The sequence below is a fragment of the Trichoderma aggressivum genome, assembly GCF_033847375.1.
Source record: "Trichoderma aggressivum f. europaeum strain CBS 100526 chromosome Unknown scaffold_021, whole genome shotgun sequence".
NCBI lineage: Eukaryota > Fungi > Ascomycota > Sordariomycetes > Hypocreales > Hypocreaceae > Trichoderma > Trichoderma aggressivum.
Window position 1 is genome coordinate 281,396 of NW_026946387.1, and position 14,574 is coordinate 295,969.

Below are 14,574 nucleotides of genomic sequence, written 5' to 3' on the forward strand. Positions count from 1 at the left end.
GAATAACGGCAAACGACAACTATTGATACGCCAGATATGCATCCCTCGTAAGTTGATATATCGCTGTGCAAAACCATCCGCTTCAAATGTCCCCATCATCCTCATTGAGAAGCTCCAGACCACTATCATATCTCTTCCGCAATACTCTACTCCCTCTGCGCCGCAAGCTTTCCAAGTATTCTCCCGAGCGTACAACCGTCCGAAGCGTATCTGGTTCATTACTACCATACTCGCTGCTTGGATCACCAATACTAGGCTCACCAAGGAAACTCTGGCTCAATCGCAAGACTCTCTGCAGCTCCTCCTTCATCGAATCCATAGCGTGTTTGGCTTTCTTCCTCTCTTCCTCCATCTGACCCTTCATCCCGCTATTCTCTCTCCGAAGAGCGTGAATGGTATCTTGCGCAAGTTGTAGCGAAACGTTGACCCTGTCAATATCACCTCGCAGCTCGGAGACTCGCGCATCCCGAAGTGCGAGTGCTGTTCTGTGCTGTCTACTCATAGCAGCCGTCTGCCTAGTCAGAGAAACTTCTGTAGCGCTCATTTCTTTGAGGAGCTCTGCGGTTTGGACGACTGCTTTTTCAATCTTAGCTTCCAGTTCGGCGATGATAGTATCTTTGGCCGCGATTGAATCTTCACTCGACTTCTGCTGAGAGATATGCATGTTTGTAGATTCTCGATGCTCCTTCTCCATTCGTGCTACGAGCTTTTCAAGCTCTGCGATGTCGCGAACATAGCCGTCAACTGCACCCTTGAGTCGGTCATTGCTAACCTCAAGCTCTCTGACACGGTTGTCTTTCTCGTCGAGCGTACGGTATACTCCCGCGATCTTCTCATTGAGCTCATCCATGACGGAGACTCGTGAGTCAAGTTGTTTGCGTAGGGATTGCTCAATCTCATGGTACTCGTTAATTGACTCGTCATCTTCCTTGGACTTCTTTGCCAGGTCTCTCAGACGCATTAGCAGAAGATCAAGCACCTGCGCGCCGCGGGAAGTGAGCGGCAAAGAAACCTCTCCCGGTGTGAAATACTCTAGCTCGATACGAGCAGCTCGAAAGCCAGCCGCGAGCGACAAAACCATTTCGCTCACATCATCGCCGGGAAACCCCAACTCGCTAATGGCAGACGTGAGATGTGAAGCTGCGGTAGCCCGTTCGGACATGGTTTGTAGCAGTAACTGGACCTGGTTCTCGACGGTCTCAAGGGTAGAAAAGGCTCGGCTTCTCTCCGAAGGGCCATTTGATAGCGCATCGCCAATGCGCGCACTAAGAGCATGATATGAATCCAAAGTCGCTGTCAATCTGTGCATTTCAAAATGCAGTGATGCAATCTCCTCTTCAAGTAGTTGCTTATTTGAGTCCGGATAACACAACGGAGTATCGCGAGAGGAGGGTGTTGGTGAGGCAGCCCGGGAGCATGGAGATGCAAGCATGCGTGGACCTGTTGCAGGAGGAGTCATAAACGAGGATCTTGCCCTTGCCGGTGTGCTGGCCTGCAACTGTAACATGGTGCTGTCACCGAAGTGATCATCATCTCGAGCCGTATCCATTAAATCGTTTTTTGAGGCATCACTTGATGACTTCGCCCAGCTGTAATACTGAGTCACCCCCTCTTTAACCGAGTTCCTGGAAAGCTCGTCTTTGAGTTCTTCAACTTGCCGTTCTAGGAGCCATACCCTCTCTGTGTCCATGATGACCGTTGCATTCCGTAAGTCGTAAATCTCACTGTCTCTGGCCCTGACATCAGCCTTGAGCCGGGCAATCTGTGCTTGAGCCGTCTGTTCTTTGCGGCGTTTTTCCTGCTCGAATTTGTGAAGTAAATCACGGAAACCATTGCGACGCATCCGACGTTCAACACGACCATCAACTGTCTGATGAAGATCAAGAGCCGTGTGGCGACTCAGTCGTGGGGCCGAGCTGGGGCTTCTTATGTGGGCTGACCGTCGACTTCTCGGAGTCGCAAGATGCGTGCGCCGCACCATTGGTGTAAGGCCGCTTGAGATTATAGAAGAGCTCGGATCAGATAAACGAGATCCTCTTTTTCTCCCGTGGGGAGTTCCTGGAGGCGTCGAAATACCCAGAGGCACTTCCGATTTGATAGCTGTGCGCGCGCAGCATCGTCGGCTGCGGCGTAACGCAACAGGAAGGTCCAGACCTTCCATATCGGCAAACTGTTAGATGTATTATTTCCTTGTTTTCATTTGAACTCAAGACGGCCTTTTGTTTTCGAACAGTACGAGGACGTGATTCAGGACAAGTCGTGGGAACGGACATCAGAGCATATAGATAGGCCCAACGGAGAATCTTGGCTTCTACCACTAGCGCTCAAGGTAAACATCCATGCCTATTGTACACACCGCGTCAGAGACTTGCCCCTCTCCTATCATGACCATGTACGCGCATACGAGTAAATACGTGTAGCCCTTGCATCAACCCATGCTCGACTCGGGCAGCTTTTGTTTACATGTTGCCTGCTGAGGCTTAGCGCCCGAGTACATCGGACAGCCGGCCCCACCGTCTCCCGGCAGAGCTTCTCTTCCAACGAACTGGGCGTTTATCGAGGGCGGGCTGCATGTCTTAGACTACAGGTAACCGCACTTTTTGATAAAGAAAATACAGATAGATAGTACTCCAGGAAACAAGTACTCCGTACTGTCGCGTCTTTTGTAAAGTGTATGAAAACCTCTCATCCCGCCATCAACAGAACCCTCCGAGTCAAGGGCGAGCAGAACCCAACCAACGCGTAGTTGGATGTGGGGAGAATAGTTGACAGGTGTGAGCCAAACAATAGATATCAGGTAAGACAATGCCAGCTGATCATCCCACTATAAACCCAATACAAGTGGATTGTTATTGTTGTTGTTGACACGGCATGTAAGTAGGCTCTCTTCTCGCCATAAAGACAAAAACGACCTGCCGAAAGCCAAATATGCAATCTTGAAGAAAAAAATAAATAAAGGTCAAGACACTTATTCATCTCTACTAATTAGTCTCAGAGGTGGTCGTGTTGACAATTCCACGGACCTTTCACTGCCACCCATTGGCATCTATTCGAAACACCACAGCCTTATTGCCCGTATTCTCATCCACCATCCTATTATCATTTATCGTAAGAATATCAGTCGATATTTGTGACATCTTCCGACCTTCCAAGCTGCAAATTTTCTTCGGGTCCTGGTACGACAGTACTACTACATTGGTGCCGTATTCACCTACATGGGACGCCGTTGAGACATATATTCCGTATGAGCGGCCGTGCCTTTTTTACCAAAAGACAAACTTCTGCGTTTCCTTGGGAGGCTTGGATTCATGAACACATGAGAAGCGGTGTCATTCTCTTCGAGATAGAATGGGTGCTCAATACTGGCATCATCTGTCGCAGCTGCCGCAAAAATTGCTTCTCTGACGTGCGTTCTTGAGCAAGTCTCGAATCTGTCCGACGCCTCTCCACTCAGAATCCCTTTCCATGTCAGAAACCAGAACCTGCTGATGATCTTTTACTCTCACGATTCCCAATATAGAGCCCAAAGCGAGATTCGGTGCTGAGAGGATCGGAGCCGCTGGACTTGCAGTGTGTAATGTCGCATTGGTCATGGTAATGTAGTCATAGGTGGCGGCGCGCTCACCAGTGTGGTCAATGACAAGGATGGGCCGCTCGATACAGTCATCAAATTCGGCCTATCCTGCAAAATACTGGTTTTTACAGCAGAGTGTGTTGTCATGGTTATCGCGGACAGCGTTATCGTCTCCTTTGGATGTGACTTCATCATAAATATAGACTTTCGTGTCAATGTCACCGCCAGCATCACGCAACTAAGGACTGTGGAGAAGACTGTCATGACGATTGCGAATGGCAGCATCCGTTTCCGATAGTACCAGGGTCTCTGGAGAGGTTCTCGGTGTAGTTGATAGTACTGCTCCCGAGCGGTATTTGGCTGTTGGTCATCCGCAGATCGTGTAGTAGAGCGCCGAGGAGCGGATGGTGGTATTGGCGCCTCATGCACAGCAGCAGCCTGTCTGTTTTGCTGCTGCACAAGGTAAGCGATATCAAATAGCGGCATCATGGTGAAGTCTCTTGGTTGGACTGTGATGTTTTTATAATCATGGAGAATAAAGTGCACTACCCTCAGATGCACCTGGCCGTGAGGAACTTGCATGCTTATATACAGATGGGGTGATTCTACAAGGAATCAGTAGCAAGATTAAGAGCATCATGACCATCAATTTGCTCCACCATGGAGTCACAATATCACGTCCAATGGTGCATAAACAGGACCAACAGGCAAATATGAGAAGAGCAAATATGAGAAGTCCATCAGATGCATGCGGACGAGCTGGAAAGCAACTGTAACGGCGGACATTGGAAGCCGTGTGCATCCTCATAGTGTTGAAAACTTCAGATGTATGTCACAGAGTGACCAGGTTGCTAACAATCACAGCACGAATGTCGTGATTCAGTCACACTGCTAAATAATGCACAAATGCGTGATTCAGGGTCAAGTGAAGGTGACCATGGAGATGACTCACAGGATTATGCAGGACAAGGCAATGAATGCCTCGGCAGGATATCCAGCACGGAGAGTCCTCGGTATCTTTGTCTGAAGGATTCATGTTGATCCAATGTGAAATGTTGAAATTGATCAATGATGATTCCAGCTATTAATAATACGTGCATGTCCACATCATGCCTCGTCCACTTAAGCTCAGTGGCTGGCGCAGGTACGAGTACATGTACCTGTGCCGCAGGGCTTAGCACGGGTGGGAACATGTACATCCTCGTACCATTTGCAGAGATAAGGCTGCATGCGCAGATAAGTGCCCAAGATTGCCGAACGACGAGACGGGCACGATGAAGCTGGTGTGGTATGGATGATTTGATGTCCATGATTAATACCCACGGATGGGGCTGGTAACGTAACAAATCCAATGCCCAAGCTTCCCGGGCTTCAATTTTAGCTGACCGAGTCCCCCCCAGGACAGCCCAGGGACAGCCCAGGGACAACGGCGGGCGGCCAAGGGCCCTGCAGCGCCTGCTAACGGCCACTAACCGCTTAAATTAGCACCGTCCAGCTTCCCTACAGTCATGCTCCAGGCTGATTCCTCCGGGTTACCACCGATCCGACTGGACCCCATAATACGGCCAAGCTCAATCCATACCCGTCAGTCATGCTTCTTTTGCTTCAGCTTCAGACTGATCCTCTGCTCATCCTCATCCTGCTTCCTCTGGCCCAGCCCGCCATCCTGAGAAGCCGGAAGATGACGGCGCTTCCAGGTGCCGAATGATCCATTCTCAACCTGCTCACCAAGGCAATGTCGCCATGGCCGTGCCGGCACGCAAAGTAAAGTTCGTCGCGTCTGATCCCGCCCGCGGCGGTTTGCCCGTGAAACGACGACAGGTCCAGCAGGCCTGTCTGTCGTGCAGGCGCAAGAAGGTATCGTGATTGATTCCCGTCGCCGTTGCCAGATGCATGGACTAACGGCCTGCTTGCTAACGGCGTTGAAGCGAAAATGCAACCATGCGGAAGATGCCATGGTTGATGACGCTTCCCTCGAAGACCACAAAGGCCTGCTGGAAACGTCCCCTTCTCAATCCTCGTGAGGCCTTGCTGTATCACCCCCCCGATGTTTGCCAAACTTCTGACACTATGCCGAGACCTGGGACTTCTAGATCATCTCTCACGCCTTCAGTCCGCATGAGGCCGCTTGGCGGGGAGGACGCCGCGACACCAGCCGGCAGAACTGGTCTAAACACTCATTCATCACCCGTCTCGCGGCGGCCCCTCCCAGGAGGCTTCAACCATGGCGAAACGCAAGCAAATACGCCTGCAGCACACATCGCGCAGGACATTGCCGCGCGACCGCAGTCGTCACGCTTTGTGGGCGACTTGAACCCAGAGGGCATGTTCATGGAAGCTGCAGTTCCCAGTGTGACCCGTGCCTCATCACAGAAAGGAGATGTGGGCATATGGTTTCCCGCAGCTACTACTGGACAGCCATCCCAGTTCATCACCTCGCGCCCTCCACCTGTCATGGACAGCTTTATGCTCCCGTTTGTACGAGAGCATTGCCTGTCCTGCCTGCCCCCTGAAGAGGATTATGCCCGGTTGAAAGCACTGTTTTTGCAACGAGTTCACCCCATCTTTCCCGTCATCCCCGAGGCCGCCCTCAGTGGACCTACAGACAGCCCTTCCAGCATCGTCCTACGGCAACTTGCTTGTTTGGCAGCCAGTTCTGATCCACAGGCGACTCCATATCTGCGTCTGAAGAATAAGGGCCTCAGCCCGCTGCGGCCCTCCGAATTCTCCAGCGCATTGTCTTCCTCGGTCCGTGCCATTTTGGAAACAAGCATTATTCCCGACAGAGTGGTACACATACAAGCGCTCACCATGCTATCCCTCTATACTCAGCCTACCTGCGCGGAAGAGTCCGACTTACCGGCTCAGCTTGGGGGTAGGGCAATCCACCACATCCAAACTTTGGGGTTACACCTTCTTAGATATGATGGGCCGAATTTTGGTGAATTGGAAAATCTCTTTTGCGCAGTTTGGGCCCTGGATAGGATAAATGCCGCCATGTATGGACGACCGTGCCTGATCCATGAGAGAGATATTGGGGCGGATCTCGACGCTTGTATCAAGAAACGCCAGCCTGCCTTCCGGCTTCTGCTATCCGTGGCACAATGGCTGGATAAAGTCGTGGAGCTGTATCGCCCTGGCCCTAGTGCGCAAGTGTCCGGCTTTGATAAAGTCGCATACATTGATCTACCCGTTCTTGAAGCAATGATTGTGGACGCAGATGCCTTGAAAGTCCCAACATCTCTCATTGGTAAGCTCTCTACAGACGAATCATGTGTGGCTATATTCCTGACCAACGTTACTAGCTACTATTGAAACGTTTTATCATGCCGTGATAATACTATCGTGCCGGCTTCCCCGGCCAGGAACAATCATCGCAGCCTCGACATTGCCACCCCCATCTGCCAATGCCCGCCGTTCACTTGCAGCCGAGCGCATCGCGTGCGCAGTAGAAAGGGACTGCCTAAGCTCTCTTCCATTTATTCCCTACGCAGTGTCGCTCGCTCTCAGCGTCGAGTATCGAAAGATGAGGCACAGCCGGTTGCCCATGTTCCGCACGCGAGCAATGAACGCCTTCAAAAGAAACTGCGACCTCCTTCGATCTTATAGCGAACATTACTGGAGCGCTCGAGTTGTCGCTGGGCTTGGAGATGGCGTATTACGAGAAATGGAGCGAGCGGCCAACACGTTGGCTAAGGAGCACAGTCCTCAGCCGGCCGAAGTACCGCCAAAGCCCGTAATGGATGATCAAGATGCGCCAGTTGCTCAAGATCCGGGTCCTACGCCGTCAGGGGACCCCGTGACGATGAATTCTAACCTGGGCTTTGAGAGCGTCATTGACTTTTCCGTCATTGACGCGATTTCGGGTCAGGATGTGTTTGGGCATATTGACCCCAACTTTAACCTAGACGCCGTGGAAGATGCCTTGGAAGCAAATCTCGATATTGGTCTTCCGCCCAATTGGGGAGACTGGGGCCAGTTTGCGGCATGAAGCATGGTTGTGATGGGATTAGATTGAATGCGCATAGCTTTTATACGTAACCGCTTGGTAGATAGTCAGGGGTGTTTTGTATTTAGAGAGGCGCGGGTATCAATTTGCGATTGATGGATACCAGGCGTTTTCAGCCGTTGCATGACTGAACAGGCCACTCTTATGGGTGAGTTGGGATAACATTACCAATTGGTCTATACCACGCAGTTTGATTGAGTGTTGGATAATGGACGCTTATACACGAAGCACTATTCAAAGGGAAATTGGGTAACATTCGGTTCAACAATCATATATATGCCTACAGCTCATCAAGAATACTAGATAACAATACACTTGAAAAAGAAAAAGAAAAAGACAAAAAGGTTGCCAAACGCAGAATGGGGGGCTGGGATGATGCAGAAAAAAATTGAATCTCCGATACTGGGAATCGAACCCAGGGCTGCTCGGCACTCGAAGGATGAGAGCGAGCGATGTTAGCCACTACACCATATCGGATGGATGCTTGTTGTTGAAAGCTCCTGTGCTATTGGCCACTATAGAGCTAGACGCGAGGCCTGCGCTCATCATCGACAAGAGATCTGATTTCGCATCATGGGCAAGCAAGGCAATAAGAGTCACCCGAGGAAGATATATATAAAAGAGTTGGTAGGTGCCTTTTATTCGGGGCATCAAAATCAAAATCGTGATTCATATCAACATTGACGTATTCTCCACGTCTTGCCATCGCTGAAGCTTGTATCATACAGACACGCTCCACGTTGGGTGTAATGTTTGGGTTCTTTACAGCAACAAGGGCCCATGTATCTGCTCTTCTCTTCCTGCATCTTAAGATGATGCGCACGCAATGATGAAGCATCGCATGAGTCCGGTGATGCTATGTCCAGCTCAGGAAAGGGGCTAGAAATGCCCATCCTATGTACCTGATGCTCGGAGTGGCGATGGTTTGAGGTGCGGCGTTTCGTTTCGGCGTTTGCCCGACGATGTGCGAGTGCGAGACATTCGGCGCATAGCTATTCTCTCACAGCCAAGGACCGGTATCGACTTCTTCGTCTATACCGGTGCATCATCGCAGTCGTGGCGGGCGTAAATGGGTATTTCTCTTCGACCTCAAGATGAGCATCGTTTCACTTGGCAGGCGGCTTCGTAGTGATGTCGGTCGGTTTCCCGCGAGCCTGGTTCTTCAGCTCGCCGATGAAATGCCTGAAAAATCCATCCGTTCGACCTCCCGGATTCGGATCCGCTGCAAATAGACAGTTTCTCGTCAGCTCAGTCTCTCCCTTCAATCTTCAAACACTCGGCGTCCGTACCCGTAGCTTCTCCCGGCGCAAGCGGCTCGTGCGGATTTCGGCCATGCTGCTTCTCGTTGATCGCGCGGTGGACGCGGCCGACGGCTCTGTGGAAGCCCGGCTGGCGGAGGATCTGGAAGCTGTTGCGTGAGCGATAGTTGAGAGGGGAAGTCGTGCGCCTGTCAAAGGGACACTTACGGTGTCGATGATTCGATCCTCAAAAGCCTGGATGAGCCGAAGCGCGTACCAGTACGGCGACATTGTGATTTTCCTGCTGATTGCTGCGGGAGGAGATTGTGGTGGCGGGAGGAATTGAGAGGAGGCGCCGGCTTAATAATAATTGGAGAGGAATTTACTGGTGGTAGAGATTTTGTCGCGACGGCGATGCTGAGGTAAAGCTGCATGTACGTACCTTTGCTGACAGGCGGAGGATTTTGATCAGCCTCACTTTGTAATTGTACATAAATACACGTACATATACGGCTGCAATATCAAGCAGGGGCAATTGTGCTTCTTTTGATGGGGAACAAGTCAAAAAATCTCAATTCACTTTTCTGCTTATGCATTGCCGTCTCCTCCTTCTTTTGCGAAGGAGAATCCATAGGGTATTGCGGTTTAACAGCGCTCGAATAAAAACATACTTGATCATTCTTCCAGCTCATTCCAACGAGTCCAGTTTGTCGTTACTTTTCCCTCCATCAATTGACGATATCCATTCTCCTTTTCACTTTTTTTTTCTTACTGCTTGTTGAGGTACTGGCCAATGAAGGAGTCAAGGTAGGACTGCTTGCCCAGGGGAACGCCCTCCTTGCGCAAGATGTTGTAAGCGGTGGAGAGGTGGAAGAAGACGTTGGGCAGAGCATAGCCGTTGAGGTAGTTGGAGCCGGGCATCTGGAACGTGCCAGCAGAGCCCATTCCGAGGGTGACGAGCTCGTTTTGGCGCTGGTTGATGACGTCCTTGTCGGCAGTGGCGAGGATCTCCTCAGCTTTGGCGATGCGGGCGTAACAATCGGCAAAGGTCTCAACCTCGCCCTCCCAGGAGTGAGGCTCGACGCCGGTCAGACGGGCGACGATCTTGGTTGAGGTGTCGGTGACCATCTTGACCTGGAAGACAAGGGGCAGCATGTCGGGATGGATGCGGACGGCCAGGAGAGCGGCAGCATTGGGTGAGGCTTCACCCAGCTTGAGGATGTTGGTGAGAGACTTGAGGGCGCTCTTGGCCAGGGGGATGGAGGCGTCGTAGAGAGAGTAGCTCATCTTGGAACGATTAGGACTCGAATTGATTGGCTGGGTTTGGGATGGTTTAGAAGAGAAAAGAGGTGAGATGTGATGAGGCAATTGACAATTGGAGTCTCGCAATCAAGAGAGGGAGTGGCCTTGGGGATATATATATTAGTATCAATGTTAACCTTGGGTCATTTACCCCGAGCGTATTCACTTGGACTATACACTATGCTATTCATCCATCGGGAATATAACGTACAACGTTAATGTCCCTCTCCTGAATCAGCAGGTGGTCTCCGCCTATCCTCGAGTCAAACTTAGCAACTACAAGCCGCTACTACTCTGGTCTGAGAGGACTCGCGATAGTCTGGTCACCGTCCTCGCTTGAATTCCGTATTCCGTATTCCGTCGCCGCTTGTCTCGCTTCCGCTTCTCTCGCAACTGCGGCTTGACTCAACGGATCCTCTCTCCTCTTCCAGCTCAACTCCCCTCCCAACGGCCCACAGACGGATCCTCTTGGGCACAGCATTACCATTAGCTGTTGGCCAGAATCGAGGCTTGAAAGGCCCGCAACGCAAACACGACGCTGGATTACTAATTAGAATCGCATCGAAGCCACTCCCGCAGTCCAGCCAGAGAGCGGTCAAATGAAATCGAGCGGCGTGTCATTCATTGTCAATCCCTCATGTCACAGGGAGGGCAAACTCCCAGCCGTTGTGGATCACCAATGAGCTGTTGTTGTGCATGTGTGAGTCCCTAGTCCATGTTCATGCTCACTAATAACTGACTGGCCGAGCCAGTGCGAGAGACGCCGACGACCCGAAGGGGGGCAGCAGAATCCGGCCATCTGCATCATTTCTGCACTCCAACACACAAGTTCGGTTGGACATGGGCCAAGGGGCCAATCGAGTGACCCATGACTCTCATCGGCTCGTTTCTCGTCTCTTTTTGCCCGTTTTATTCTCTCCCTTGTTTCCTTTTCCCAAAGTGGACAACGGTGCGGACCGTGGAAATAACAGCTCGGCTCTCGGCCATCCAGTCAGCACCGTATTACTACTACCCACCTCGCGGCTATCCAATCTCCATCTCCATCTCCATCTCCTTGTGCAATGACAAATCGATCCGCGCAAAAAGTACAAAGTGCAACGTTCAAGGGCTTCGCTTCACTCAACACGGTCCCCTCCCTGTGTATCTGCCTGCCGAAGGATTCGATCAAGAGAAGCCCCCCGTGTTACCAAAGCTGAAGGATCCAAGATTTGGATTACCACGCAGCCGAGACATCAGCAAACAATGACGCCTTTTACTCAGCAAACATTTCAGCTTAGAAATTGAAGGACAAGACTGTGAACCCAACAAACGGGTTTCAGGAGCAACTCTTCACCGTCCGCGCTGACATGGTGTTCACAGTTCAGCAAAGCACAGCACAGCAAAGCACAGCACAGTGTTGCTTGCATATCCCGCCTCTTGTTTTTTTCCCTTTCTTCTATCCGTATTACTGATCAATAAGCCGTCATCAAACCGAGCAGAAACTAGAATCTTGTTAGTCCACGACGCTACGCCGCTCGATGCGAGACACGCTTCATATTACAAATGCCTCCCAGATAGTGTACAGTACAGGGCAGTCTCATCCTCCACTCGCCTTCGCCTCCAAACAGCATACCAACCAATGCCACGGGACCAAAAGAAGGCCACAGCAAAATCCTCACGCCAATCCAAAAAAAAAAAAAAGTTACATGAAAATAAACTCTCTCTCTCTCTCTCTCTCAAATCAGCCCCAAAGTCGCGTTAAACCTATCCACCACTTCTCTCGCTCCAGGCAGGGCTGAAGGACTCGCAACAAGCTTATCCAAGCCCATTGCCCGTCGGCCCTCGGGGTTGACCCATCGCCGCACCATATCCTCTGTCACGCGGCCGATGTGCTTTGATTCACCATCGCCGCCCGGAAAGTCGGGTCCTGGTGTGCCGTCCAAGAAGGCCTGGCGTTGTCTGGCGAGGTATTGCGCGTTGAGCTCTGTCACCGGGCATACGGGAATGTAGAGCACGCTCGAATCGGATTGTCCCTTGTGAACTTTGTCGACGGCATGGATGGCTAAAAGGCATGTTAGTATCTATCCAAAGCACGATGTTAAAGAAGGGAGAGAAGAGGACAAGACTTACTGTCACAATGCCATGCCACAAAGGCCCCGGGCTTGATCTCGGGCACATGTGTCATGGTCCTTGAAAGCTCCAGGTGAGGATGAAGCTCATCATTAAGCTCTTGCCCGTGTCCCGGATGTGCGCCTTGAAGGTCGCTGGTCATATCAGCATCGCCAGTGAATGTCCAGTTCTTCTCGTCCAAGAAGGCATCCCCCTTCTTGGTGGTATCAAGAGGCGTAAAGAATGGCCTCAGAAGCGTGTACGCAGTTGACAGCATCAGAGGATACGTCAACAGAGTGCCTTGTTCTGGTCCTACTCGGCTCATAGAGACCCAGCCCTGCCATGCTCTAAAAGCACTACATGCTCCTAGGCCGTTGTGAAGGTCGTTGACGGCATCGATTCTGCCGGAAGCATCCCAGCCATCATACTTCTCCCATCTGCCTTCAAACACTCTGTCGTATACATGGCCACGTCCGTATCCGTCTTTTTCCCAGCGCTCAACGCTGCCGCCGTCGATGTGAGGGCCCAGTGCAAAGGCCGCGTCGCCGGGTTGACGGATGCGAAGCCTATCAGCATAGGATAGGGGTATGTCGAGGGAGATTTGGGCACTCGGCGATGACGTGTGCCAAAAGCCTGACATGAGATGCTTTTGTACTTTAAGCATAGACGGGTGTGAGCGAGCTTGGATCTGTGGCTCAGACCAGTATAGCTCATATACCTGTGGATCATGAGCTGGGAAAGCTACCGTTGACCGTTAGCCATCATGTCTACCCCCCTTCAAAACCAATACGATATATACATGTATGTGTGTGTGAGAGAGGGAAGCCTTACCTCTTGTGTTTGGGTTTTGCTTGACATATTCCTCCACGCGGGCCTTGTATTCCCTCGCTTCGCCTTCCGGGATTACGCCATGTACGACCACCACTCCCCTCTTCTTAATCTCCTCCTTGACTTTATTGTCCAGCCCAAAGTTCAGGTCAGAAAACTCTACTTGGGGAATCACGGCAGGGCCCTTTTGCGCAATAACCTCGTTTTCCCTCCGCAGCGTCCGCAGCAGCCTCGTCCAGCTCGCCGCAATCTCCTTCTCACGACCCCTGACCAGCTCCAACTTGAGCTGTCTGAAGCGATCCGGCAGCGGCGCCTGCTCCACGCCCGACAGCGAGACGAAGGAGTCCGAAATATCCCCTTGCCTCTTTGGCGCCGGCTTTGGCGTCTGCACCGTCGCGAGGCAGCGGTGCAGACGGGGCAGGACGGGAGTGGCCTTGATGAAGCTTGAGCGCAGCATCTTGAAGTTTTTCTTTTCTTTTCTTGTAATGTTTTTTTTCCACGCCACGAAAGAACTGGGATCACAACAAAGGGGTTTTCAGCACCAGGAAATGATGGAAACACACAACCTGAACCAACAAACGACCAAGACTGTCATCATACTATTTATATTGATGGGCTAGAGGTGTCGGTGTTGCTGTTTTGGGGTGGTCCGCGCCCCGCCTCAGCCACGTAAACTCTATCTCCCCCAACGCTACACGATACCAAACAGCAAACTGGATCCTTTTTTTATCTGCTATGGCCTGATCGAGATCCTAATCGAGGGCGGGAATGGCGGTGGTGCTGTCTTGGGGCGGGCTGAGACATGGTTGGATTGCGTCTAAGACGCGGAAAGATGGAGGGGGGAAAGCTTCTCAAAGGAGGCCCATCGTTTCCGCTTACAAAAAAACTTGAAGAGAAGAAAAAGAGTAACGTATTCCCCCCGTTCTAATCCAACCCGCCTAGCTAGAAAAGAATCAATCCATTAGCTTCTTGCACTACATCACCAATGCTGGAACGTTACAAAGTCATTGCCATCGCTGGCCGATCTCAAGATATCACCGAGTGTGTTCGCGACCCCCCCTTTTTTTTTCTTTCTCGTCTGCCGTACCCAGCAGCCGTGTAACGAAAAAAAAAAACAAAAAGCAGTCATCCTTTCGGCCGACACGGATTTCCAATTCAAAACATGATCACATGAGTTCTTCTGAAATGGTGCGTATACCCGAACCTATTTATTAAATTGTTTCCATTGCAGGAAGGGGGGGGAAGGACCTTTGTAAAAAATGACGAGCTGCCGACTTCTTCATGGCGTCATTTGTAAGAAAAGACAAAATCCCCGGCCTCGTGGTGTTTCTAGCATAGTCATCCGGTCACATGGACAGCGAGCTACGTGATATAGCCTAAAAGAATATGCTTCTTTGACGTTCCATTGTGTCGTTGCATGATGAGATTTTAGAAAAAGTTCGGTGCAGGCGAACAGCTGGCCGTGGCCGCTTCTAGGGAAGAATGAAACGTCTGGGGGGGGGGGGGGGGGGGGGGTGGGGGGGGGGGGGGGGGGT

The 14,574-nt window shown here is 51.3% G+C and overlaps 5 protein-coding genes across 5 annotated transcripts; 1 reads left to right on the top strand and 4 right to left on the bottom strand.

Annotated features, from left to right (window-relative positions):
• Positions 1 to 82: 82 nt before the first annotated feature.
• Positions 83 to 1,981, bottom strand: Triagg1_5766 (uncharacterized protein; the record flags this gene model as incomplete). The annotated part of the gene is made up of 1 exon (XM_062900316.1): positions 83 to 1,981. One exon carries the CDS (start codon positions 1,979 to 1,981, stop codon positions 83 to 85), a length of 1,899 nt encoding a protein of 632 aa, XP_062755279.1.
• A 3,336-nt stretch (positions 1,982 to 5,317) lies between these two features.
• On the top strand, positions 5,318 to 7,565 carry Triagg1_5767 (transcriptional regulator family: Fungal Specific TF; the record flags this gene model as incomplete). The annotated part of the gene is made up of 4 exons (XM_062900317.1): positions 5,318 to 5,431; positions 5,503 to 5,594; positions 5,668 to 6,824; positions 6,880 to 7,565. The coding sequence occupies 4 exons, from the start codon at positions 5,318 to 5,320 to the stop codon at positions 7,563 to 7,565; spliced, it is 2,049 nt and encodes a 682-aa protein (XP_062755280.1).
• Positions 7,566 to 8,689: 1,124 nt separating this feature from the next.
• On the bottom strand, positions 8,690 to 9,112 carry Triagg1_5768 (uncharacterized protein; the record flags this gene model as incomplete). Its single annotated transcript, XM_062900319.1, has 3 exons — positions 8,690 to 8,805; positions 8,873 to 8,984; positions 9,050 to 9,112. The coding sequence occupies 3 exons, from the start codon at positions 9,110 to 9,112 to the stop codon at positions 8,690 to 8,692; spliced, it is 291 nt and encodes a 96-aa protein (XP_062755281.1).
• A 477-nt stretch (positions 9,113 to 9,589) lies between these two features.
• Triagg1_5769 (uncharacterized protein) lies at positions 9,590 to 10,108 on the bottom strand (the record flags this gene model as incomplete). The annotated part of the gene is made up of 1 exon (XM_062900320.1): positions 9,590 to 10,108. The coding sequence occupies one exon, from the start codon at positions 10,106 to 10,108 to the stop codon at positions 9,590 to 9,592; it is 519 nt and encodes a 172-aa protein (XP_062755282.1).
• Positions 10,109 to 11,838: 1,730 nt separating this feature from the next.
• Triagg1_5770 (uncharacterized protein) lies at positions 11,839 to 13,496 on the bottom strand (the record flags this gene model as incomplete). Its single annotated transcript, XM_062900321.1, has 3 exons — positions 11,839 to 12,164; positions 12,233 to 12,952; positions 13,043 to 13,496. The coding sequence occupies 3 exons, from the start codon at positions 13,494 to 13,496 to the stop codon at positions 11,839 to 11,841; spliced, it is 1,500 nt and encodes a 499-aa protein (XP_062755283.1).
• Between the last annotated feature and the right edge of the window lie 1,078 nt (positions 13,497 to 14,574).